This window comes from Mus caroli, chromosome 11 (assembly GCF_900094665.2).
Source record: "Mus caroli chromosome 11, CAROLI_EIJ_v1.1, whole genome shotgun sequence".
Taxonomy (NCBI): Eukaryota; Metazoa; Chordata; class Mammalia; order Rodentia; family Muridae; genus Mus; species Mus caroli.
In genome coordinates, this window is record NC_034580.1 from 53,888,478 (window position 1) to 53,915,860 (window position 27,383).

Genomic DNA, 27,383 nt, shown 5'->3' on the forward strand with positions numbered 1-27,383 from the left:
CCGAGTCCTATGAGGAGTTCACTGGGCTCCCTTCCTCTGAGGCTGTCACAGAGCCTCTGAGGGATCATGAATGAACAGGCTGCTACCCTGTGTCCTCCAAGCTAGGATACCAGACCCGAGCCAGGACAGTGAGTGGCTTCCCAAGCTGAAAGACGTGTGCTCAAAGGGACTATTCTCTTTAATAGTGCTGTGTGGGCAGCAACTGTGAACCTAGGGACATTCTGTAAAGAATAAGAACATAGATGGCCTATAGCCTCTTCACCTGCAGGAGATGACATCCGCTCTTGGCCTGGAAACCCTCGTAAGGGTCACACCTCTTAGTGTCCCCACACATGTCTGGTTGATTTCCTTTCAACCCCATCACATGGCACAGAACCAATGTCAGGACTCTGAACAAATCCATACCAGCTCTACAGTGTGAGGATCTGTAGACAATTGTCCTGGACCCATCTGCCTGTTCCCAGGACCTCAAAAGGTCACATTAAGCCCTATATGCTACAACTTCTGTGGTGTCTGCTTGAAATACAGAACAGCCTTTCAGTCCTAAAGAGCAGCCTGGGGCCTCTAGATGGGAATAGACCTATCCTGACCAAAAGCCCGGGCTACTCACCATGCACGCTGACCTTGGACTGGGTCTCCTTACTGCCCACCTGGCAGGTGTACAGTCCAGCATCCTCGTGGCTCAGGTCATGGACCGTAAGGCCCCGGGCACCTGCCTTATGTAGGAAATCATACTTGTCGCTGGGACCAAGCTCCACGCCGTCTTTTCGCCAAACCACGCGTGCCTCGGGGTCGGAGACCTCGCATTGCAGGGTCAGTGTGCCACGCTCTTCTGCAGATACGTCATCCAGTGCTTTCAGGAACACCACTGGCTTGCCTGGAAGAATGGCATGGGCTGGTGAGGGGAGCCTGTGCCCACCCAGGGAGAGGGCAGCCCATGGATTCCACAGGTCCTCTCACCTTTAACCACCAGCCGGGCAGAAACGGACACCTTGGGGGAGGTGGCACACACGGTGCCTGTGTCAGCCTGCCGGACACTCTTCAGCACCAGGGTGTGGAGACAGCCCTCATGGCTGATCTCATGGAAGCTGTCATTGTACAGGGGTGTACCATTGAGTGACCATTCGATATCCTCATCCTTATGGGACAGCTCGCAGGAGAAGCAGACCCGGCCTTCCTCCATGGCTTCTGCATCCTGCAGTGGCTGAATCACTGTCACCTCCCGAGCTACATGGCACACACACAGCAGCACCTCAGCACCGTGTCACCAGCCACCCCCTGCCCCAGAGTGGGGTCTACTGCCCTCCTTCCCAGCTCTCTACCTTCCACAGTAACCTCAGCACTGCTCTGGGCGCTACCCGCCTGGCACCGGTAGACCCCAGCATCAGCTGGCATGAGCCGGAGTATGCGCAGCTCTGCCATCTGGCCCTCCAGCGCCATCTTGAACTTTTCTGACGGGGACAGGGGTGTGTCGTCCTTGTACCACTGCACAGCCTTGGGGGCTGGCCTGAAGTCACAGGACAGGACTACTGACTGCAGCTCACGCCCTGCTTTGGGCTCCAGAGGCCGTGTCAGTACCACAGGAATGTCTGCAGGGAAAAATCCAAAGGCAAGGCTGGGAGCCACAGGAAACCAGACCACCCTGCCTATCCTACATCCTAAGCCATTTGCATCCACAACCCATACAGGGTGCCTGGCCCTCTATTTCAGGGATGCGCTCCACATGCCCCTCACTGCCCACACATAGCTCTGTCCCAGCCAACATATATTATCCCATGCTTCCCTGGCCCATAGCCCTGCCATGCCTGAAAGCCCAGACCCTACCTGTCAGGTCTCTGACCACAGCCCCAGCCCCCATGCCAACTCTCATTAAGCCCACCCATGTGCCACCCTGTGCCTGTGTTCAGCTACACATTCTGTAAAGCCCCTGAGTATTGCCCACCCACAGCCTTGAGCCCAAGTATTATTGCTTTGGCATGGGCCACCTATGCCTGGTCACTTTTCCTATGTCCTGCTGTGGTGTACCCTGTTCACTTCTAACTTACAAGCCCCTGAGGCACAGCAAACCACAACCCCAAGCCATGCCCCACCCATGGCCCTAAACCATGGCCACCCGCATCCCTGAGCTGTGCCCACCCTCAGCTTTGCCCCATGCTGTATTCTAACCTGAGACAACCAGCTGGGCAGAGGAGCGGGACTTGCCGATGGTGAAGTGCACAGGCCCGGTCATGGTAGAGCAGGTCTTGTGCAGTGTCAGCCGGTGCACGGTGCCATCTTGCTCCAGTCCCACGTTCGCCCCTGCCTGGAGCACAGTCTTACCAAGGAGCCACTTGGGTGGCCTCACGGAAGGGATGGATGTCTCACATTCAAACCAGGCAGGGGCAGGCTCCATCACTGTCATGTCCTTCAGTCCCCGCACAATAGTGATGGATTGCTCTGCGGGTGGAGGGCTGCTGGTCACCAGTAGAACCCTACAGGAGAGGTCAGTCTCTCCTTCCTACACACTGTATATTCCTTCTCATCTCTTCCCCCGCTGCCTGGGTGTCCCCAGTCAGACCCCTGTCAGAGGTGACAGCCTCCAGAACCTACAGAGCAAGCCACAGAAACCACAAATCCCACTCCATTCACAAACCCAAGAGGCCACGCCTTTATCCCACACCTTCCACAAAAAACTGGGCACTGGTCTTGACGTTGCCAGCGTCACAGGTGTACGTATCTTCATCCTCAGGCTGCACATCATTGATGACCAGCTTGCGGTAAAGGCCGTCACTGACCACCTCGTACTTGGGCCCAGGCTGCAGCTCGACTCCGCCCTTGAACCACCGCACCTGGGCACTAGCCCGGGACACCTGGCACTCCAGCACTCCACGGTGTTTTTCCATGGCAATCTTGTCCCTCAGTGGGCGCAGGAGGGTCACGGGCAGTTCTGTGGACACGGTCGGGTGGTGTCAGGATGGTGATCTGGAAGCTTTGCCTTGGCAAGCTCCCAGGAGCCAAGAGACTGGCCTTTACTCCAGTCCAACAGCCCATGCCTTCCTTCCCCCCCCGGGGCCAGCAGGTGGCCAAGTCAAGTGTTCCGCCCAGAGCTAATCTAGGATCTGCTGGGCACAACTAGCAAAGTGGGGCACCTCCTCTTCCCACGAAGGAGACCATACTCCCTACCTTCCTCATGAGTCCTTGCTGCCCTGTCTGAGAGGGGTCTCGAGGCAGCCAAGGCCGTCTTTCAGGCTGTCTGTAAGCCAGTTCACCACATCCAGTCCCTCCCCTCACCCATCCTTCCTTACCTTTCACTCGGAGGTGAGCTCTTGATTCTGCGTTCTCAGCTACAAACTTGATCTCCCCTGCATCCTCTGCCAGTACCCTCCGGAAGATAAGCGTGTATGTCCTCCCTGGAGACCAAGGATACTCAGTACTGCTGAAAAGGAGGAAGGCAGCCTGGGGACCCCACCCCACGCTGCTCTGCAGCCCTCGGCCCTATTACCTTCCTGCCGGATGCGCACGTTGTCACTGGGCCGTAGCTTACTGGATTCTCGGAACCACAGGCCGGGAACCTCGTCGAGGGATACCTCACAGGAGAATGTAGCACCCTCCTTCTCCATTACCTCCACATCCTCCAGCGGCCTTGTAATCTGAACACTGCGACCTAGGGGAGGGAAGAGAGGGAAATCATGGTGGTTTGAAAAAAAGGGCCCCCATAGGCTTACATATTTGTATGCTTAGGGAGTGGCATTAGGAGGTCTGGCTTGTTGGCGGAAGTGTGCTTTGTAATTTTTAAAATATTTTTATTAGGTATTTTCCTCATTTACATTTACAATGCTATCCCAAAAGTCCCCCATACCCTCCCCCCNCCACTCCCCTACCCACCCACTCCCACTTTTTGACCCTGGTGTTCCCCTGTACTGGGGCATATAAAGTTTACAAGTCCAATGGGCCTCTCTTTCCAGTGATGGCCGACTAGGCCATCTTTTGATACATATGCAGCTAGAGTCAAGAGCTCCGGGGTATTGGTTAGTTCATAATGTTGTTCCACCTATAGGGTTGCAGATCCCTTTAGCTCCTTGGGTACTTTCTCTAGCTCCTCCATTGGGGGCCCTGTGATCCATCCAATAGCTGACTGTGAGCATCCACTTCTGTGTTTGCTAGGCCCCGGCATAGTCTCACAAGAGACAGCTATATCAGGGTCCTTTCAGCAAATGCTTGCTAGTGCTTTGTAATTTCAAATGCTCATGCCAGGCTCTCTCTCTCTCTCTCTCTCTCTCTCTCTCTCTCTCTCTCTCTCTCTCTCTCTCTCTCTCTCTCACCTGTGGATCCTGATCAAGAACTCTCATCTGTTTGTCCAGCATCCAGGCCTGCCTGGGTACTGCCATGCTTCCCACCATGATGACAATGGACTGTAAGCCAGCCCCAGTTCAATGCTTTCCTTTATAAGAGTTGCTGTGGTTCTGGTGTCTCTTCACAGCAAGAGAGCACTGACTAAGACAGCTGGCATGCTGAGAAGCATAGGGGACTTCCAACACAATACCAGCTTGTAGCCAGGCTTGTGGAAGCAGAGGCCCAAGAAAACACTCACTCCTGCCTGTCTGCCTGCTTCCCCGGCCCACCCTCCCCACTCCGTCCGGAACTCACCTTGCACCCTCAGAGAGGCAGAGGTCTGAGCATCAAGAGCATCACATACATAGACACCCTGGTCCCCAGTCTCACACCGGTAGATAACGAGACTCCTGCAGGTTCCCTGGGCCACTATGCCTATGGCCTTGCCTGCCCGCAGCTCCACACCATCCTGTAGGGCAGAGAGGACTGGTCAGGATTAGAGAGGCTTGGGAGAAGGGGTTCACCTCCTGGATGCCCACAGAGAAAAGCAGAGAGGAGGGAGAAATACCTTCAGCCAGCGCACATCCACAGGCCGCGACAGCTCACACTCCAGGGTGACCTTCTCCTTCTGCGTGGCCACCACATCCTGTAGTAGTCTGGTGAAGGTCACGGGCAACTCTGAGACAGGAGGTAGGGAAGGAACACATGGAGGTAGGAGGTGCTTTCTGATCAGGCAGGATGATGATAATCCCACAGAAGGGGTTTCCTCTTCCCTCCTGGTCCCATCTGCCTCCCTGGACCGCTTAGGGAAATGAAACAGGTATGCCCTGGAGTGGAGCTGCCAGCCCTCTCCTGCTCACCAGTGACTATGAGCCTCGCAGACGTGTGCACGCCCTCGGCCCTGAAGGCCACCAGCCCGCTGTCCTGTGGCTGCAGCGCTGAGAGTGTGAGGATGTGGACAGGGCCTTGTACGGCCAGGTGGCATTTGGGTCCAGGCTGAAGTCGCAGGCCATCTCGGGTCCAGCTGCCCTCCACCTCGGCATGGGATAGCTCCACATCCATCGAGGCCGTGCCCTGTTCCTTAGCCTCCACCTCCTGCAAACCGCGAACCAGCCGGACCTGCCGCACTGTCAGAGGGGCTCTAGTGAGCTAGTGAAGTGAGACCCTCCAACCAGACAAGACTCAGATGCAAGTGTGAGTTTATCCCACCATCCAGGAGGCCACGGAGTAGAGGAAGGGCCTGGGCAGTAGCCCCCAGTGAGCACCTTCACCCGGCTCAACTTCAACCTCAGCTGACCCCCAGGGCCTGACCCTTCTCATCCTCCTCCATCCTTTCCCTCCTTGAATCCACCTTCCAGAATCAGGGTGACTGCCTGCCTCTACCCCGCTCCACCTCACAGCCAGCACAAGGCCACACACCCCACTCCTGAAGGAGCCCCTCCCTCCCTCTTAGGTCCCAGCCTTACTTTCTACATTGAGCTTGGCCTGAGTCTTATCATCTGGTGTCTCACAGCCAAAGAAACCACGGTCAGCAAAGCCCACGCTGCGCAGCACCAGACAGTGCCGAGCACCCTCAGCGCGGATCTCCACGTTCTCGCTGGGTGTCAGGATGGCAGCATTCCGTGTCCACTTCACCTCGGGCCAGGGCCGCGTCAGCTCCACCTCCAATGTCACAGAGGTCCTCTCCTCCACCGTCTGTGGCTCAAGCTTCTTTTTGAAGAGGACCGGTGCCTCTGAGATACAGAAGGACAGAGGTCATCCTGGCTGTGTTGGGCCTGCCCAAGCCCCACCCCAGCACCCAGCCTGAATCTAGGCCCAGAATGCCCCACCACATGAGCAGGGCCACTTCAAGGAGAGCCCCAACAGCACACCTTATATAGGTTCATTTTATAAGGGGAGGAAGCTAAGGCTGTTTCCTCTTCAGTCCTCTCCCAAACCCTGCTTGCCCTGCTCCGGTGCTAAGTTCCCAACTATGGCCAGATACTATCAACAGCCAGCCTTCGGTATCTGGGTAGGGCCACTTCACAACCCCTCAGCCATTGCCCCATTGTCTGCCCTTTAACAAGGCCCAAGGACACTGGATCGTGTTAAAATGTATGGGGAGGGCAAAGGCTTTAGTGTGAGCCTAGCTGTCCCATCCTTCCCTGTCCCCGGGGAAGCACACCCAGCCTCATCACTCCCTTGCTCAAGAGACAGCCATGCCTGCTGCATCCTCAAATAAAGTCCTGGCTCTCAAGCACATCCACACCTCTCACTTCCAAGTGCACTGGCTGCCTGTGCCCCTCCAGCTTTGCCGCTGTAGACTCATCCAGAGACCATCTCCTCCAGAAGGAGGTCTCTCTGGGTTGTCCCAACCTTATCCCCACCCCTGCCAAATACACATGAAGAGAAGATATCTAGTCCTCCCATCCTCTGTTGACAGCTGAGAGATTCCATATACCCTTGGGGTCAACCAGATCAGCCTGACACAATATGGGGCTCCCTCATCAGCTCATGAAGAGGGAAGGGCACCTATGGCAAGAGCCACTGGACATTCTGAAAGTCTGGGCAGCGCCCAGCTTACCTCGGACCCGGAGGGCAGCAGAAGATGAGGCCCCCTCAGCCTCCACTGTGACGTGACCGGCATCCTCTAGGGTCAGGCCCAAGATAGTCAAGCTGCGGCTGGCCCCACTCTCTACCATAACAAACTTCTCACTAGGCTGCAGCTGCGTCCCGTCCTTGTACCACATGACTCCTGCATCGCTGGGGGACACGACACACTGAAAGGTGGCCTCTTGGCCCTCCTCTGCGACCATGGCACTCAATCCAGATGTAAACTTGACCACTCGGGGAACTACAGAGGAAAAGAGTGCATGAGAGGTGGAAGGAGAGGCTCCACAGAGACCCCCCACCACCACCACCAGACAGACACATGGAAGGATGTCTCCCCCAGGAAGCCACCTTAGCTCACCCACGGGTACCTTTAACAGTGAGCCGTGCGCTGGTACGGTCATCCCGGCTCTCACACACATACTCCTCTGCGTCATCCTCTCGAAGGCCAGACACGGTCAGCGTGCGCCTAGGCCCCTCTGATGTCATCTGGAAGCGCTTGCCCGGCCGCAGCTGTGTGTTCCCACAGCGCCACACAACCTCAGCCTGCTCCGGGCTCAGCTCACAGACCAGCATCACGGTGCCACCCAGTTTCCCTTCGACGGGCTCCAGGGGTTTGGAGAACTTGGCGGCCACCTCTGACGGAAGAAGAAGGTGTCAGACAGTGTCCTCTGCAGATGACCCTGTGTCCTGAGCCCCACTCTGGGCCTGTTGTGGAACACTATCTGCTAATCTTTAGAGCAGACATAGGCATCCTAGAGGAGACCCAGACGCCTGGTCCCCAGCCTCTGCTTACCTTCTACCTGCACAGGGAAGTCCTGACCTTCCTTGCCGACACGGCAGCTGTAGATGGCACTGTCTAGGACCTGTGCGCCTCTCACGGTCAGGGTATGGGTATCACCCAGACTGGTGGCCTCATGCCGCTTACTGCGGCGGAGCTCCACTCCATCTTTGAGCCAGGTCACAGCAGCCACAGAGGGTGCAGCTATTGTGGCAGTCAGGACAATGGTCTCATGTTCCTTGACAACCAGAGGTTCCCTGTGGCTGGGTCTCTCCGGAGTCTGGGATTCGGCTTCTGGTTCTGAAGAGAAGTAGGTAATGAGCATGAAGGTAAGGGCCAGCATGTGCCACTCTCTAACAACAGTGAGTGCTAGTTGCTGTCATTCTGTTGATCCAGCAAGGACATGTCTCTCCTAAGGACCATCATCACCAACGCCATCCTAACCAAGAACCCAGCAATCCTGCCCTGCAGGGGACTTCAACCCACAGGTCAGCATGGCATAGAAGAGGCAGCTAGCACTCCAGAGCATGACAGACGGGCCATGGAATGAGATTGGAAGTCTATAGAGGCAGCCTGAGAAGACAGCCTGGGGCAAAAACGCTATGGGTAAAAGTTAGGGTGGGTGTCAGAGGAGACCGAGAAGGCTCAGCAGAGCCTGGCACAGCAGTCACCCTTAAAAAGACCACGTGCTTCAGCTATCGGGGTGTCAAGGACTGCAGTCAGAGACAAGGACAGCTGGGAGGGTGTGGTAGCAGCCACTTCCTGGACACCACCATCGACATGCTGTGTCGATCTCTGTCAGTTTTACAAGGAAGGTAGTGTCAGGCCTGCAAAAACCAGTCCTGTGAGTCTTTCTGGAAGTGGGAACATATGAGGTGAGAGATCCTGAGATGGTTAATTTCAAATGTCTGCCTGGTTGGATTAAGAAACATCTAGAGCATTATGAAGCATTCCTCTTTGAAAAGATTAATTTTATGTATGTGTCTCGTGTGTTATTGAGAATACATGTATGTGTGTGCAGTGTCCATCGAGACCAGAAAAGAGCATTAGAACTCATGAAACTGGAGTTACAGGTGAGCCATACGGGTGCTGGGACTAAAACCCCAGGTCCTCTGCAAGAGCAATGAGTTGTCTTAACTACTATGTCAGCTCTCCTGTCCCATGAAGCGTGTGTGTGTGTGTGTGTGTGTGTGTGTGTGTGTGTGTGTGGTGTGTATGTCTGTGTGGTGTGTGTGTGGTGTATATGTATGTATATGTGTGTCTGTGTGGTGTATGTCTGTGTGGTGTGTATGTATTGTATGTATGTATATTTGAGGTATGTATGTATATGTGAGTGTGGTATGTAGTGTGTGTGTGTATGTGTGTGGTGTCTGTGTGTGGTGTCTGTGTGTGTGTAGTGTATATGTATGTATATGTGCATAGTGTGGGGGTGTGCGTTTATGTGTGGTGTGTATGTATGTATATGTGTGAGCATGGTATGTGATATGTGTGTGTGTGTGGTGTCTGTGTATATGTAGTGTGTATGTGGGGGGGGGAGAGGGAGGGAAGGAGAGAAGGAGAGAGAGTGTTCCCTGAGAGGTTTAGCTGAAGGGAGACTACCCTGCATGTGGGCTGGGACCCCTAACTGAATGTGAACAGAAAGGGGGGAGAAAGCTGAGCACCAGCATCACCCATCTTTGTCTGTTTCCTGGCTGTGGATGGGAGGTGACAAGCTGCCTCATGCTTCTGAGACCACAGCTCACCCTCCCATAATGGACTTGATGCCCTCAAAGAATAAACCAAATGTCTGTCAGGTAGATGACCATAGTTACCAGGTAACAATAACAATCCGGGCACCACATTCAACATGAACGGGTTTAGAGGGGATGGAAGGAGGTGTGCTGAGAGAGCAGGGGAGGGGACAAGACAGAGGCAGGTCATCCTGGCCCAGCAGCAAGCCAAAACAGGCTTCTAAGCTGGGACCATCACACAGGACCAACCTACTACTGAACTACCAGGACTCCGGGGCTACAATAGGGCCATGGACCGGCAACAGGAAGAGCAGGCTCTGAGCCTTGGGCCAGGACACTCACAGCCCACAGGGACAAAGAACTGGGCCTTTCCCCCAGAACTTGAGAGATAATAGCTCTTGCACCTTAAGAAGCCAGCCCAACAGAACCATTGACAAGGAAGGCAGTGGAAGTGAACAGGGAAAGGAAATGTTGGGAGCCATCAGGAGTGTGTGAGAAAGAGGCTCTGTTCTCAGAGTTCAGGAGACAGTAGAGGAATAAAAGGGACAGAGACTGAGTTGTAAAGCAGACAAGAAACCCATGTGCTTCTGAGTGTTCAGCTGTATCTCTGCCCTGAACACAATGACACCCACCTGCGACGTCCAGGCGGAAGGAGAGTTTCTGTCCCCCGGCCTCGCAGCTGTACTCCCCAGCATCCGCCTTGCCTGCCTGCTGCACCACCAGCCTCCTGGAGCAGCCCGAGGCCTCCACGCGCACCTTTGAGCTGGAGCTCAGCTTCTTCCCATCCTTGAACCATATCACCTCAGTCTGGGCCTGGGCCACCTCACAGCTCAGTGTGGCACTGGCCCCCGCCTCAGCCTTCACTTCGCTGTGTGCCTGCTGCTCCTTGGCAAACATCAGCCTGGTGTCTAGAGACAGGTGGGGACACACAGGGTGAGAGAAGTGTCTAGATCAGAAAGGCCATGTGGGGGAAGGGATTGGATGTGGTGGCCACAGGACAGAGCGTCCTCCAGGCTCTGTACCTGATGTACTTAAGGGACACATCTGCCCTACAGTGACAAGGGTGTGTATCCCCAGGACTGTGCAAGGTACATACATTCCCATCAGTGCAGAGAGTTCCTGATGCTCCATACCCTTGCCTGCTCTGAGAATCACGAGCTACGGTGTTAAGGATGTAGCCTCAACTCTCTCTGGTTCTACCTCGTGTTCCTGCCTCACCAAGTGGAGAATCATTCCCAGCTCTGGCCGCTAGTGCTCGATCTTCCGGGATGTGACATTTACTCCATGGCTGATAGTGCATCTCTATCCCATTCATAGTTTTAGGTGTTCTTTATAGAATCACATACTAAGGCTGTGCCTACAGTGTTCAAAGTGTCTTCCCCATCTGCCATGTGTCAGATGGAAGGTACACTAATGTAAAGTTTCATATGAGATGAAAATTTGACTTCTATTTGTGTTGAGTGGATTTATAACTTATTTAATCTTATTGTAAGATTTTTCTCTCTTTCTTTTTTGGTTTTTTTGGAGTTTCTCTGTGTAGCCCTGGATGTCCTAGAACTCGCTCTGTAGACAAGGGTGGCCTCAGACTCATAGAGATCCACCTGCCTCTGCTTCCTAAGAGCTGGGATTAAAGACATGCGACACCACCACCCAGTTTATTCTGAGATCTTAAATAATCCATTGCGTCTGCTCAGAGCTAGTTTTCCCCCCACAGTAAAGTCTGATGCGGTCAGGTGACGAGCCTGCTGTTCTTTGGCAAGTACCACTAAGATGGAGACAGGAACATTAGGAAGGTTCTAGTCAGAAACAAAAACTAACAAAGAGGAAACTCCCCAACATGGGAGCAACGCTCCAGACATACAGGAAGGAAAGGATCTTCCCGGGACACCCTTGCCATTCAATGTACGGCTCCACACTGATCTAAACATGGGGATGAAAGGGGGATGGTGTGAAGAGATAATGTGTAATGGAAAGACCAAAGGGCCAGCCATGGTCGGTCTTGGCTCACCATGAGCCTAAAGTACAGAGAAGTAAAGAGACCAAACTCAACAGAGGCGCAGAGTCAGCCATGGACATGAGCTAGTCATCACTTCCACACAAGGCTCAGTATCTCAACACCCACCTGCCACGTCCAGGTGGAAGGAGAGCTTCTGTCCCCCGGCCTCGCAGCTGTACTCCCCAGCATCTGCCTTGCCCGCCTGCTGCACCACCAGCCTCCTGGAGCAGCCTGAGGCCTCCACGCGCACCTTCGAGCTGGAGCTCAGCTTCTTCCCGTCCTTGAACCATGTCACCTCAGTCTGGGCCTGGGCCACCTCGCAGCTCAGGGTGGCACTGTTCCCCACCTCTGCCTTCACCTCGCTGTGTGCCTGCTGCTCCTTGGCAAACACCAGCTTGGGCTCTGGAGACAAACAGAGGCACAGAGTCAGAGACACTGTCTAGGTCAAGAAGGCCACATGGGGAAACATTTGAATTGAACGGTTGGCTGGAGGACAGAACTTCCTATAGGCTCTGCTCTGGCTATGCCCAGGAGAAGCCCCAAGGCCTCTCAGTACAAAATCAGATCACCCACATAGGACACTTACAGTGCAGAAGGGCATGTGACAGAGCGTCTGTTGCTCCGCCCCCGACCCCCGTGACAATGGGAAATGGGACAATCAAGGAACATCATCACCAGGGATGAGGGTCCCTGACACTTCATGCCTTTACCTGCTCTGAGCACTGTAAGCTGCTGTATCAGGAAGGGTCTGGGCAGTTAGACCTTGTCCTGATACCTCACCAGGGAGGGGCAGTTTTGGCCTTTAGTGCTTGGTCCTCTTGGTGTAACAATTATGTAGTGATCAATACCATTGTCAGCCATTTTCACGTCTGTCTTTTCGTGCTTACCACGGCCTTTCTCCTTAAGGTTCTCATTACGAGAATGAGTGCCTTCCTGTCAGCCATGAGCCTTTGTTTTCCCTTTCAGTTGTGTCTTTGATGACATATAGGCATCTCATAGGCCGCACAGACACAATGTTTCAGCAGAAGTGAAAGTGTCCCTGCCCTTTATGCCTGGCGCGTTTATATCCTGTAATTCTATCCTGGAGTCTTGTAGATCTCACAGTTCTACTCAGAGCCTGTCACCCTTCATACTGAGTCTGCTGCAGCTGGGTTCATTGGTGTCCTTGTGAGAGAGAAACACATCCATTATAAGGATGGCTCTGTGATCTCCTCGCTATTGCCTAACAGCCCTCCTGGTCAGGGCCACGGTAAAAACACACAAAAAGGAAGGGTGGCAGCCTGGCTACCCTTGGGTCTGTTGTCAGGCTCCCTGGTCCATTTCTGGATCAGTCACCCACACCTATATTGACGTTCGGCCGTCTCCAGGATGGCAGCATCAGAGTAACCCTGGACCTGGACATCTCATAGATGAAACAGTCTTTCAAGACTCCTGTGACTCCACTTGGGCCTTGAAATCAACTTAATCAGTTTTCACACCACCAAAAGATCTTCACTTTGAAAGTCATCAAGAACAAATACCTCTCTTGGTCTGGAGAGCTGGCCCCGGTGTTAGGAGCACTGGCTGCTCTTCCAGAGGATCCAGGTTCGATTCCCAGCACCCACATGGCAGCTAATAACTCTCTGTAACTCCAGTTCCAGCGAATACAGAGCCCTCTTCTGGCTTCATCAGGCATTGAACACACGTAGTGCAAGAAGCATTCATTCATTCAGGCAAAACACCCATGCACATAAAATAAAAATAAATCTTTTAAAAAAAGAAAAGAATAAGCGTAACTAGGTTATCACACCCCTGCTCTGTTCCTATTTCTCCCTAAAAGAAGTTCCCCTCAAAGGGCTAAACATGCTTCAGTAGACACGGAACCAAAACCACAGCACAAGGTGTTCCTGCAGTTCTGAGTTGTCCTGGGCCACTGGGCACCTTATTGCCTGCAACATCTTCCTTTAAGATAAATGCATTTCTTAATTTGTGCTCTTCTTGGGTGTTTCATGTTGGATATGCATTGTTACAATCAGGCCCTTAGAAATCTTCGCTGGAGAGAAATCTTACAGGACTGGGGCTCTCATGGTGTCTGCTACTCTGAGAAGCGCCCTTCAGGGGAATTAGGATTTTATTCCTACTTTAACAGGGTTTGGTTTTTTTGTTTTGTTTTGTTTTGTTTTGTTTTGTTTTGTTTTTGAGGGGCAAAGGTCTGAGGACTGCAAGGTCAGGCTCTGTCACAGAGCCACACCTCCACCAAAAAAATGTTCTATGTGAGTACACACTAAACTTTGTCTTTGATAGACGATGTAAAATATTATCAAGTATTTTGTTCTGCCTTTATTAAGTGCACAAGATTTTTTCCCCTTTTTTAACCAAACCGTCATATTAATTTTCACATTCTAATGTTAAGCCAAACCTTGCTTTGCTGGATTAGAACCCTCATCCCTTCATGCTAAGGGCCTAGCATAACGCTCTGTTTACTTTGCCAAAACTGTGTCTATGCATGGTCTTCAGTGTGCGTAAGCGAATGTTGGTCTCAGGTTTTAACAATGTTGTTTTAGTATCCGCACTATATTATCAACATAAAGCAGGCTGGCAGAATCCGTTGCCTTTTTGTTTTCTAAAAGAATCACTGTGACCACACAATAGCTTCTTTCTAGAATATTTTGTACAATTTACTCATAGTTCACTGAACTGGACTATTTCCTATGGCCCTCCCCATTTTCTTTAAGGTTTCATGTCTTTAAAAAGTTATAGAAGAAGGTTGGAGAGATGGCTCAGTGGTTAAGAGCACTGAATGCTCTTCCAGAGGTCCTGAGCTCAATTCCCAGCGTGGCTCACAACCATCTGTAATGGGATCTGATGCCCTCTTCTGATGTGTCTGAAGATAGTCACAGTGTACTCATATACATATAATAAATAATAATTTTAAAAGTCAGATAATAAATTTTTTAGAAGTTATAACAGTGCACTGGGTGAGAGGACTCCGTGGCTAAACCTCCGTGTTCCTACATTAAGATGGGAGAAAGACAGGAGAATCTTGGGAAGCTTTGGGTCAGCTAGCCTTGCCTACACAGTAATGAACTACAAAAGAATCTGCCTCAAAGAAGACCTAAGCCTGAGGTTGCCCTCTGCACATGCACTATGGCACGTGCACACCCACACTCACACATGAACATGCACACACACACACACACACACACATATGCCATATATACACACAACACAACATATAACATACTAAAATCACAATAAATATAAAATAAAAGGTTACAGGACTGGTTGAATTCCTAGGACTTTTTTCAATAAGACTCATAGTCATTTTTCAGGAATTGGCCAGTTTAGTGGAACTCTTGGAACTTACCTCCATACGTTGATAGTCATAGTCCTTTCAGATCATTTATCAAAAAGATTCTCCGTGGGTCTTTCATTTGGCCCTTTTATACAATACTGTTGCAAACTCACCTCAGAGGACGGGGAAGCATACCCCCTCCCCCTGCAATACTTAAAGTCTCTGAACTCTGAATGGAGAGCAGTGTCAGCCCACAGGCCACGCAGCAGCCAGGGCAGGGAAGGACAGGCTACTGAAGGGACACACAGACACAGTGGGTGTAGCTTGCTTTCCCAATGGTGCTGTTCTGAAACACGTCATCCCCCATACTCCAGATGTGGCACGAGCCTCACAGTTATTCTCAAACCTAGATGCACTCATTAAAACCTTAAGAGGTGTCAAAGGATGCTCTGGGAGAGGAAAATAAGAAAGATTTGCTTCAAGGAGAGACCTCCACGGCTCACAGACGTGTGTCGCTGGACCGCCTTACGTTCTTGGTTCCTCTCCACAGACACTGCCACAAAATACACATGTGGACAGTTCCACACAGGGTAGCACCTCCCTGTCACTGATCACAGGCTCACCACAGGGGATGAGAGGGGAAACATGAAGGGACAATGTATAACAGACAAAGCCAAAGAGAAGGAACGTAAGGTCAGTCACAGGTATGAGCCAGTCACTGAACCCTCACAAGGCCAACATAATGCCTTAATACCAACCTGCCACGTCCAGGTGGAAGGAGAGCTTCTGTCCCCCGGCCTCGCAGCTGTACTCCCCAGCATCCGCCTTGCCCGCCTGCTGCACCACCAGCCTCCTGGAGCAGCCCGAGGCCTCCACGCGCACCTTTGAGCTGGAGCTCAGCTTCTTCCCGTCCTTAAACCATGTCACCTCAGTCTGGGCCTGGGCCACCTCGCAGCTCAGGGTGGCGCTGTTCCCCGCCTCTGCCTTCACCTCGCTGTGTGCCTGCTGCTCCTTGGCAAACATCAGCTTGGGCTCTGGGGACAGATGGGGATTCCAAGGTTAGAGACACTGTGTAGCTCAGGAGGGTAACATGGGGAGAGAAGCTCTGGATCGGGCAGCTGGAGAACAAACCACCCTCAAGACGCTGCCCTCACTGTGCCCAAAGCCTGAGCACCTCTCAGCATAAAAGCCCAGCTCACACCCATCGCTGTGGCAGAGGGATCCCATGACAAGAGTCTGCACAAGGCTCCTGCAAAGGGGGCCTGTAGGTCAGGATGCTCGTGACGATGGAGGATCTCCTCCAAGGCTATATAAGGCTTCCTTTGAGTCTCATCTGCTGCTATGGTGAAGAGGTGGCCTGGGCCATCAATAAAAATAGAATACAGGGGGCTGGTGAGATGGCTCAGTGGGTAAGAGCACCCGACTGCTCTTCCGAAGGTCCAGAGTTCAATTCCCAGCAACCACATGGTGGCTCACAACCATCCACAACAAGATCTGACTCCCTCTTCTGGAGTGTCTGAAGACAGCTACAGTATACTTACATATATTAATAAAATAAATCTTTTAAAAAAATAGAATACAAATAAATCTTAGCGTCTGGTAGATGAAGTGCCCTTACGTTCTTTCCTTAGATTTGGGCTCACACATTCAAAGGATCATCTCTTAGACAGTTACCAGCAATGGATCTCTGGAGTTTCGGTGTCTGGCTCACCATCAACCTACACCCTTGTCATTGCTCTCCTTGTCTCCCTGAAGGAGGTCCCCCCTCAGAACCCTAAATGTGTTTCATTAGTCACTGAATTAAGAGCTTCACACTTGGGATAGTATGGCAATTCTTCTGTTGTTCTTCTTTTTTTGTTGTTTGTTTGTTTGTTTGTTTGTCTCTTTGTTTGTTTGTTTGTTTGGAGGAGTTGGATTTGGGAGTGCTTTGTTTTGTTTTGTTTTGTTTTGTTTTGTTTTGTTTTGTTTGTATTTTGAGACAGCTGGCTGTCCTGGAACTCCCTCTGTAGACCAGGCTGGCCTTGAACTCACAGAGATTCACTTGCCTCTGCCTTCCAAGTACTGGGATTAAAGGTGTGTGCTACCATATACAGTTCGGCTATCATAATTCTTTTATGATATCTTTTTCAACCTTTTCCCCCTGGTTTATCAATACAGAAATGGTAATCATACAATCTGGGACATCTCCCTTTGTGTGCACTAAGCTGCTCTGCACTCTTCACTGAAAGAGAAAGAGATCATGGCTTTGTGTTTGGCATGACACCGCTGCCCTCTACAGCACTCCATGTGAAATTTAGGAAGTCTTTTTAGGACTAGCTCAAGAGATTTTTTTTCTATCTCCAGGGTTTTAGGGATGCTGTGTAAAGTGCTGCATCATAGAGCCACATCCCTAACACAAGCATTTGTTTTTAATATAAGTAGATGTTAGATTTTTATATCTTCCAGATATAATGTTTTTTTAAAAAATGAGACCAGGTTTCACTCTCTAGCCCTGCCTGCCCTGGAACATAATTTTTAGACAGGTTAGTTTTAAACTCACAGAGATCCTTCCAACTCTGCCCCTTCCCTCCAAGTGCTAAGACTAAATATGTGTTCCTAAACCTAGCTGCTTTTTAAAACATTTTAAACTATATTTATTTTATGTTTGATTGATTGTGTGTGTGTGTGTACATCTATGTCTGTCTGTGCCTCTGTGTGTGTGTGTGTGTGTGTTTGTGTGTGTGTGTGTGTGTGTGTGCGTGCACATCTATGTCTGTCTGTGTCTCTGTGTCTATGCACGTGAGTGCCAGTGCAATGGATCCAACTTAGGGCTGGAGTTGCAGGAGGATGTGGGTGCTGGGAATTGAACTCAGGTCCGCTGCAAGAGCAGGTAGCACTCTTAACCACAGAGCCATCCCTCCAGCCCTAATTCTCCTAATGTCATAGACTTTATTGGCTTTCACATTCTAATATTAAACCAACCTTGCATTCTTCGATTAGCATTGCCCCAGTGTACTCAGCTCTTAGCACACTGCCCCAGTTTGTCAAAGTTTTGTATAGATTATTTCAGCATCCATGAGAGATTGGCTTGTGCTTTCAGTCTTTAATAATGCATGTCATTTTGGTATCGATATTGTACTATCTACATAAAGTGAGTTAGAAAGTGTGTGTGTCCCTTTGAATTGTAGAGGAATGACCATTACACAAAATTATTTGTTTCCAATATAGTTTTAACAATTTATCTACGGGCTACTGAACTTAACTCTTCTCCTACAATATTTTTTAAAACTTGAGTGTGTGTGCATATGTATGTATGTATGTATGTGTGTGTATGTATGTATGTGTGTGTATGTATGTATGTATGTGTGTATGTATGTATGTGTGTATGTATGTGTGTATGTGTGTGTATGTATGCATGTGTGTATGTATGTATGTATGTATGTGTGTGTGTATGTGTGTGTGAATATTTGTGTGTGAATGAATTTATGTGTGTACATATGTAAATGTGTGTCTGGGTGTATTTGTGTGTGCATGTGTGTGGGTGGGTGTTTATGTATAAGTGTGTTGTGTGGGTTTGTGTATATGTGTGTATGCATGTATGAGTGTGTGTAAGAGTGTTATGCATGAGTGTGTAAATGTGTATATGTATGAGTTTGTGTGCATGTGTAAGTGTATATGCATATGTGTGTATGTGTATGAGGGGAGTACGCACAGGTGTGTGTGTATGTGTGTGTGTCTGCAGGTGCTCAGAGTCAGAGAAGTTAGACCCTCTAGAGCTAGAGATCCAGGCAGTGTGACCTGACATGGGTGTCAGGATTTTAACTCAGGTCCACCACAAGTGTAGTGTGTGCTCCTAACAGCTGAGCAATCTCCCCATCCCCTCTCTTATAACACTTTTTAAACTCATGTTTATCGATATAAAGGGCTATTTGGCTATTCTGATTCCCTGTTTTTTCTTGTATCCATTCTGATAACATTTCTAAGGAATTTACAGGTCTAAAGAAACCCTTCAAAATTTGCCTGCATAAATCGTGCCACACTCCCTCACTTCATTTGTCAACCGGGACCCTCTATTTGGTCCTCCCACCAACAAATCGTGTCATGGGAAGCCATCCCAAACTGCCATGCACTTGTGCCTCAGAGGGATTTCAAGCCACCCTCTTCAGGCTAAACCTTTCTTTCATAACATTTTTTAAAAATATGGAACATGCTATGGTGTGTGTGTGTAGGTCCAAGGACTGATTATGGCAACCCCCTCTTGCCTTCCCCTAGGTGGACTGGGGGTATTGAACTCAGAGAACTTGGTGGCAATGTCCTTAACTGCTGAGCCCTCACTAGGTCTCAGGGCTAAATGCTTCTCACAAAGGAGAGTAATGTCAGCTTCAGCTCACGGATCTCTGTGTGGCCCCAGCATGGAAAGACAGGGGCCTGAATTTCTAGACAATCAGGGGGATATTGTAGAATATTGTGGAACAAAGCCAGTTTCCTAATAGGAACTGTCATTTGTAGAATGAGCTACATAACCTTTAAAATTTCTAAATGTATAAAACAAAATCCTGAGACATATAATCAGTGCATAAGGTTCTGGCTGAGGTAAAAGAAAATCTGATTATCTGTGCAGGGAGAGCCGGAGCTCAGAGGTATGTATCACGGGGCCTTGCTGCTGGTCCTCTGCATGGCACTGCCTTGAAACATGGATGCTGGCCCTGCCACACTGGTATGCTCAGAGGACTCTGTGAGAAAGGGAAAGGGATGCCCAGACACCAACCCTGGGTGACTAAAGCCCGAGCCGGGGATGACTGGCTACAATTAGGAGGTAAGACTTCCCCTCGTCACATTCAGAGACACTGAAGTCACTCTGAAGAGAGAGCACGCTCTCAGGTGCTCGTGGGAACCCAGCCCAGTCCAGAGCAGCCGGGATACAGAGAACAAGTAAAGATATGTCATCAGGTCAAAAGGATGGACCCAGGGAGCATTCAGAAGGCTCTGGGAAGGAACAAAATCATGACAAGGATGAAACTCCCCAACCCGGGAGACATCTCTCCAGACACACAGGAAGGAAAGGACCTTCCTGGGACACCTTTGCCAGACCCTGTCCTGCTCAATGCTGGACTAAACATAGCGATAGAAAGAGGAGAGGCCTGAAGCGATAACATGAAACAGAGGCGTGCAGAGTCAGCCCTGGCCATGAGTCAGTCACTGAACCCTCACAAGGCCAACCTAGTGCCTCAACACCCACCTGTGACGTCCAGGCGGAAGGAGAGCTTCTGTCCTCCGGCCTCGCAGCTGTACTCCCCAGCATCCGCCTTGCCCGCCTGCTGCACCACCAGCCTCCTGGAGCAGCCTGAGGCCTCCATGCGCACCTTCGAGCTGGAGCTCAGCTTCTTCCCATCCTTGAACCATGTCACTTCAGTCTGGGCCTGGGCCACCTCGCAGCTCAGCGTGGCACTGGCCCCCGCCTCAGCCTTCACCTCGCTGTGTGCCTGCTGCTCCTTGGCAAACGCCAGCTTAGGCTCTGGGGACAGACAGATGCACAAGGTCAGATATATCACTGATTAGGAAGTCCACACCAGTGAAAGTGCTGGACAGTGCAGTGGCAGGGTGGGGCACCGTCTAGGTTTTTCACTGGCTGATCCCCGGAGAAGCCACAGTCTCTCTCAGCACAAAACCACAATAGATCTGTGAGGTTTCAAGAACCCCACCATTTCCAGTCAGCCCTCTGCCCTGTGCTGATGCGTCAGATGTAAGCTCCCAGCTACTGCTTCAGCCACATGGCTGTCTGTCTGTCTGCTGCTGTGCTCCCTCCATGGTGACCATAAACTAATCCTCTGGGACTGTGAGCCTCCAAATTAAACGCTTTCTTTTATCAGTGGCCTTGGTTATGGTGTCTCTTCGCAGCAATAGAACAGTGACTAAGACACACTCCTTCTGAATGCCTATGTATGCTTATTACCTGTTAGCCATTCCGGCACTGAGAATCTGTTGTCTTGGATTAGATTTGGTCTAGAGTCGGGTTGGTTTTTTTTTTTTTTTTGTCCAACTCTAATTTATCTTGAAGTGATCAGACTATAAGTTACTCTCGTGACAAGTTCTCAAGTCCCTAAATATGCTCAGGCAAGAGAGATACCAGCTGAAAACAAACACTGTCTCTACCTTGTTTCCCTTTTCTATAGACCACTGCCTCTTCTCTGGCTGTAAACGTAACTGCCCATGTTCTGGGACAGAGACATCCCTGGACTAAATTCTAGACTCACAAATAAATTGCATAACTAGATTGGCTGTGATCCTGTCCTTTTTTTTTTTTTTTTTTTTTTTTTTTTTTGCCTGCATGAAAGTCTGGGCACCACATGCATGCATTACACACAGAGGCCAGAAGAGGGCACCATATACCACTCCCAGACTGGCGTTTCAGCTAATTGTGAGCTGCCATATGGGTGCTAGGAACTGAATGTGGGTCCTTGGAAGAGCAGCCAGTCTCCCAACCATCTCTCCAGCCTTGCTATTCTGTCTTACTAAAGACACACAATACCTCTGTGGTGGTCTTGTACCTAACAACAAATGTTTACCACCAGGTTTCCTCCTAGCTGTGCTGGCTGCAGCTGGCCTGAGAAGTGTCATTTTCAACCCACTCCACAGCAATGATCCCGTGGTGATGGCAACTGGACACCTGCAAAACTCATTTCATTTCTAACTGTAGAGTCTGACGTCTCTCAAGAATATTTAGTGATCTACCACACTGAGTCTCTCCACGCTTGGTGCCAGACTTGGCATTATAAATATTGCACCTTTGAAGATACTTTAAAGCTTTTTGTTTTGTTTTGTTTTTGGTTTTGTTTGTTTTTCTTTGAGACAGGGTTTCTCTGTGTAGCCCTGGCTGTCCTGGAACTCACTCTGTAGACCAGGCTGGCCTCGAACTCAGAAATCCGCCTGCCTCTGCCTCCCAAGTGCTGGGATTAAAAGCGTGCACCACCACTGCCCAGCACTTTACAGCTTTTAAACTCATTTTTCAAGATGCTCACTGCTACTATATAGTGAAGAATGGTCTTTGTATGCAGGATTCTTTCTCCACTCATGTATCTTTTGAAGAAATCTTATCATTCATTCATTCATGAATCTGTTGGGGTGTTTTTTCCCTGACCTTTGTGCCTTTTGTTGGATGTCTTTCCTAGTTACGCTATAGGATGCGGTGACAGCTGGCCTCTTTGAGCTGTTCCTGATCTTGGAGGGAAGTAATTCTGTCCTCAATTTGCATACAGGGCTGCTTGCCAAGCCAAGAAAGAGCTTATTTAATGACATTTGTTACAAATTTTATGACATGACTGGTAATAAATTTTGTCGAATAATTCTTTTTTAATTCACATTGCTAAGTTTTATCCCTTTTTTGAGATAATTTCCGTTTTCTGTCAGTCAGATAAGGTCAGGCTGAATGCTCACTTGCTAGTATTCAGGACTGCGGGTCCTGGGCTGGGAGTTCCCTCACAGGGAATGATCTTGTGGGCATAACCCTGAGGTCAGCCTGTCAGTATTGTGTTTCACAAACTGTCCTTGATACCCATAATAGGTTGACCTGACATGCTGGCTTGATTTCTAGAAGAGCAGTCAGCACCCTTAACCTCTGAGCCATCTCTCTAAGCCAAACATAACTTTTAACATTTCCCTTATTGTATATATCTGTGTGAGTGCATGCACACTCCACAGTGTGCGCGTGCGTGCGTGCGTGCGTGCGTGCGTGCGTGCGTGCGTGTGTGTGTGTGTGTGTGTGTGTGTGTGAAGGTCAGAGAACACGCACATTCCTCTCTACCCTATGGCTTCGATAGATGGAACTTAGTATGTCAGGCTTGGCAGCAAGTGGCTTTACCTAGTGAGTCATCTCCCCTGCCCATAAAAGAAAAGGCAATTATTTTGTTCACAAGACTGGTCACAGTTCCTGCTCTGTCCCTTGGGTGAGACAGTTGTCCTCAAATTGTGGTGGCTACCTCTGTGGCCACCCACTTTGTGGGTTCACTTGACTCCTCCCCAGTGGCTGTCAGTGGCCTTTCAAATCTTAACTTTCAACTCCCCAAAATAAGACATCCCCTTGAGTTTTTATCAGATGTGAATGGTTTTGGGTTTTCTGTGGATCTCTATCTCTTTGATACTCTTACTATCTTCTGAAAATATGTGACAATTCTTCCTCGTGGGAGCCTTCAACATCCTTTTTAGATTTGGAATTGGAAATAGACTCTTTGTGTTGTTATAAGTCTTTTAGAATTTCACTTTCCACCAGTGTTGTCAGTAGACATCAGGCAGTTAAAAATGTTTTCTACATGTTGATTTGGGGTTTTTATTAATACTTTATCTGAGAATCAGAGCTGTGTGTTACATTAATGCACTGTTAGAATTCAGCTGTTGCTCTGGCCGTCTGTAGTACCCAGAGCAGCCTTTCCCCTCTCAGAGACACTGGCAGACTCCCGCTGAGACACTGTGCATAGCCTCTAGCTAAGAGACTCCACACGCAGACTTTTCCTGCCCAGGGAAGAGAGTTTACATCAGAGGCGGTTGGTGGCCATGCCCTCTGCCCCCAGGCCCTTTCCTGACTTTGACTGCAGACTCCTGCTCTAACACCTCTAATCCTCAAAGAGGTGGCAGGAGAGGCTCCCCATCTGCCATGTGGATCCCGATTCCTCCTCAGAGCACCCGCCATGCTCTCTCTGGTGGTACAGCCTGAACTCTCTTCAGAGCACCCACCACACTGTTTTCTGTTTGTCTGTCCATAGTGTTACATAAATCCTGAGGCATCAAAGAACAACTTCTGTCTTGGTGTCCTCTATTGAGTCTGACACCTTCCGCACACATTTACGGAGCACGATGTGACATCTTGATATATGTTACAGCAAGGAACAGTTAAGTCAAGCTAGAAAAAATGTCCATCACATTCTGGTTTGCTTTCTATTGCTGTGATAAACACCATGACCAAAAGCAACGTGGGAGAAAACGGGTTATTCAGCTCATACTGATCGCCACTGGGGAGAGTCAGGATAGGAGCTCAAACAGGAAGTGGAGCAGAAACCATGGAGGAATGCTGCGTACAGGCTCATTCTCTCCCTTTTTGACATAGCCCAGGCCACTTGCCTAGGTCAGCTACCCACAGTGGACTGGGTCCTCCCACCTTAATCACCAACCAAAACAATTCCTCAGACATGGCCATGGCCAGTCTGTCCTGGGTCATCTGTCTTCCCAAGAGACTCTTGGTTATATCAAATCGACAATAAAAAGTAACCAACATATATTTCCAGGTGCACTTTTTCTGGGTAAACATTTGAAACGTACTCTTTCAGCTATTTCCAAGCACATGGTGCATTGTTACTACCACAGTCCATGACTCGTTTCTCCTGTGCTGCGTTGGGGAGGGGTGTGTTTCCCAAGGCTCGTGTGAGAGAAGTTTGATCCTTGGTGTGCAGATACTGAGGTCCAAGGGCCTCAAAAAGGTAAGACTGGCTCACGGGGTCCTGGGGATCAAATTCACACCATCAGACTTGGAGGTGAGAACCTTCGCCCTCTGGATCATCTCACTGGTTCCTTTTTTATTTTTTTTTTTCATTTTAATCAACCAATAATAAATTATAGGGCACAAAATAATGTTTCAATAACCTGTCTACATTGTAATCAAAACATGGTAATTAGTATATCTACTACCCCAACTATTTACTATGTCTGGTGGTGAGAACATTTTAAATCTTCTTAGCTGTTTGAAAATGCCTTGCACGCTATTGTCAAGTAGAATCATTTTAGTGTGCAAGAAAGCACCAGAACTAATAATTACCTTCTAGAGTGTTTGACAAGATTTATCCATAGCCCTTGTACTAAGGCCCTTTTCTATGGTAAATTACATTTGGTTTTTTGTTTGGTTGGTTGGGTTTTTTTTTCGTTTGTTTGTTTTGTTTTGTCTTGTCTTGTCTTGTCTTTAGATTTATTGTGTACATATATGCCCACACGCCAAAAGAGGGCGCCAGATCCCTTACAAATGGTTGTGAGCCACTATGTGGTAGCTGGGAATTGAACTCAGAACCTCTAGATAAGCAATCAATGCTCTTAATCTCTGGGACGGCTCTCCAGCCCTGAAAAAAACTCATTTTTATAATTATGTTTCAAAATGACACTATGACCTTTCAATTTTTCTACTTCCTTTTATGTCGCTTTTATACAACTTCAAGAAAATAGCTGCATAGTTTTTATTTTTTTAACTTTTCGTATTCTTTAAAAATAAAACTTAGTAAAGATACAAAGCGTTTTTCCTTTTTTTGTCTTTTTTCTTTATTTTGTTTTGTCTGTATGTTTACTCAGAAACCACTTCCTATCGATGGAATACTTGAAATGTTATCTAGTAACACCCGGAGCTCACGTAAGAAAAACTCCTTAGTGGGGAAAGACAAATACACATCTAAGATTTCTAATGAGGGGGGAGACTGACCTGTTTGCTAGCCGGCCTTTAGAAAATAAGACTCTGCCCACGGAGAATTCTCTGCTGTCACAGCAGCACACCCACAAGCCCTCTGCCCTTTCCTTGCCACACACAGACACCACAATATGATGTGCGTACACTTCCGGACACACAGAGACCTTTGCATCTCAGAAATTGGGAAAGAGTAGTCAGGTACCGGTACCTGAAACTACATAAGCCAACTTTTGTTGCAAGAAAATCCAATTATGATTAGGGGATCGAAATGTCCCTAGTTGTATTTAAATTGAATGGAAATGCTTCTTGCGAACAAGAATGTTCTTGCTGGATTAGGGCATGAAGGACCTGCAGACACTTGGACACTCACAGAGTCCAGAGAGACAGATCTCATATACCCGAATCCTAAACACCAAGAGGAGCCAGAGATGTCCCTGGGTACCAGACAGCAATGCAGAGAACGCCTGGGATGTTTGGGGATGATAAATGCTACCCCGTAACAACCAGGACTCAGCTCTCCTGACTTAGTTGCATCAGCTTCTGCTCACACAGCCAAGCCATGGATTTGAAAACAGAATGTAAAAGATTTAAGGTTCTCGGAGGGTAAGTCCCCTGCAGCAGTACCAGGGTCCTCAGATTATTCGTCATCTCATCCAAATGAGCAATAAGAGTGCCCTCAAACCACTGACCTGCCACGTCCAGGTGGAATGAGAGCTTCTGTCCCCCAGCCTCGCAGCTGTACTCCCCAGCATCTGCCTTGCCCGCCTGCTGCACCACCAGCCTCCTGGAGCAGCCTGAGGCCTCCACGCACACCTTCGAGCTGGAGCTCAGCTTCTTCCCATCCTTGAACCATGTCACCTCAGTCTGGGCCTGGGCCACCTCGCAGCTCAGTGTGGCGCTGGCCCCCGCCTCTGCCTTCACCTCGCTGTGTGCCTGCTGCTCCTTGGCAAACGCCAGCTTGGGCTCTGGGGACAGTTAGACAAGGACACACAGGGTCAGGAAGGCCACACAGAGAAGGGGTCTGGATGGGTGGCTGGATCGGAAAATATCTCCCATGCTTGGCACTGGCTTCAGCATCTCTTGGGACAAAAGCCAGTTCATCCACATATCCTGCCACAAATTCAGGGGCAGCTCCAGCATGTTAGCCGCACTGCAGGCAATGGTATCCATTACGGTTGATGCACTTAGGATCTGTTCGGGAATCTGCCTGACCCTGAAACCATGAGAAAGTCTGTAACACTTGCTACAGTCCTGTTTCACTTTCACTTTGACATCTGTAACCACCTGCACTTGGCTCTTCAGTGGCAAAGAGGACATCCAATATGATTTTATTGCCCTGTGTTCCATGTGCCTCACAAGTCCCTGGGGTTGGGGGAGAGGTATACATTCTCTGTTCTGAGCTCACCCATTAATTATTTAGACCTCATTATTGCTTTGGGTCTCACTTTAGATTTCGAAGCATCTCAGCATCTGGTATAGCAAGTGCCCCCACGTGGATCTTTGACCGTGGTTTGGCTCAGTATTTTCACACTTGGACAGAAGCGTCCATTGCTACATTTGAACCAAGAGTGATCACCTGAGGTCTTCCTGACTGTGTGGCACTTAGTTAATCTTCTTCACTGTCGCTTCAGAATGCTTCACAAAGCATGTTGGCAAACTTTGTGGGACTCGGGACTGCTACGGTGATGCTTTTGACATGGGTGTAAATCTAAAGTTGTCACCTCCCAGGCAGACATGGGCGCGCTTCCTCTGCATCACCTGAGGTCTAGAAATTATTCTCAAGTCTCGTACTAATTGATGATTTTTGGCATAAGAGGGCAACAGAAAACAGAACCTCCAAAAGGCCGTAAGTCCTCAATGACTGAGTTCAAAGACACCAAAATGGCTGACATGCTAGATAAGTGATTTAATCTCCCCGTGAAGCTGGCCAGTGAGCCCAAGGAGACAAACAAGCATACGGACAAGGCAAGGGAATCAGCTCAGGATGTAAATAAGTCTGTGACACAGAAGAGATAGCCAGCAACAAGCATGCATGAGAAGCTGAGCAAGGGCAGCAAGATCTTGAAATAGTGTGCGTGTGTGTGTGTGTGTGTGTGTGTGTGTGTGTTCATGAGAGAGAGAGAGAAAGAGAGAGAGAGAGAGAGATGAAAATTCAATGATAAAATCTAAAATGCCCTGGGAAGTACCATGATCACGCTAATCAAGCATACGAAAGTCTATCATGGGTGGAGGACACCAGGAAAAGCTGCAGCCAGACAGCAGTAAAGGAAAGAAAAAGGGGCTGGAGA

The 27,383-nt window shown here is 49.4% G+C and overlaps 1 protein-coding gene across 1 annotated transcript in view; it reads right to left on the reverse strand.

The window, feature by feature from the left end:
* Window positions 1-27,383, reverse strand: part of Obscn (obscurin, cytoskeletal calmodulin and titin-interacting RhoGEF) — a 143,937-nt gene that overhangs the window by 79,362 nt on the left and 37,192 nt on the right. Inside the window, exons 16-34 of the mRNA XM_029483168.1 lie at window positions 25,785-26,060; window positions 19,900-20,175; window positions 15,440-15,715; window positions 11,534-11,809; window positions 10,044-10,319; window positions 7,697-7,981; window positions 7,272-7,538; window positions 6,875-7,144; window positions 5,778-6,044; window positions 5,172-5,438; window positions 4,880-4,989; window positions 4,627-4,780; window positions 3,482-3,643; window positions 3,285-3,389; window positions 2,660-2,926; window positions 2,167-2,436; window positions 1,323-1,589; window positions 961-1,227; window positions 611-877 (exon numbers count right to left, since the gene is read on the reverse strand). Of these exons, the coding sequence (XP_029339028.1) occupies window positions 611-877; window positions 961-1,227; window positions 1,323-1,589; window positions 2,167-2,436; window positions 2,660-2,926; window positions 3,285-3,389; window positions 3,482-3,643; window positions 4,627-4,780; window positions 4,880-4,989; window positions 5,172-5,438; window positions 5,778-6,044; window positions 6,875-7,144; window positions 7,272-7,538; window positions 7,697-7,981; window positions 10,044-10,319; window positions 11,534-11,809; window positions 15,440-15,715; window positions 19,900-20,175; window positions 25,785-26,060 (4,605 nt within the window). The remainder of the gene's footprint in view (window positions 1-610; window positions 878-960; window positions 1,228-1,322; window positions 1,590-2,166; window positions 2,437-2,659; window positions 2,927-3,284; window positions 3,390-3,481; window positions 3,644-4,626; window positions 4,781-4,879; window positions 4,990-5,171; window positions 5,439-5,777; window positions 6,045-6,874; window positions 7,145-7,271; window positions 7,539-7,696; window positions 7,982-10,043; window positions 10,320-11,533; window positions 11,810-15,439; window positions 15,716-19,899; window positions 20,176-25,784; window positions 26,061-27,383) is intronic.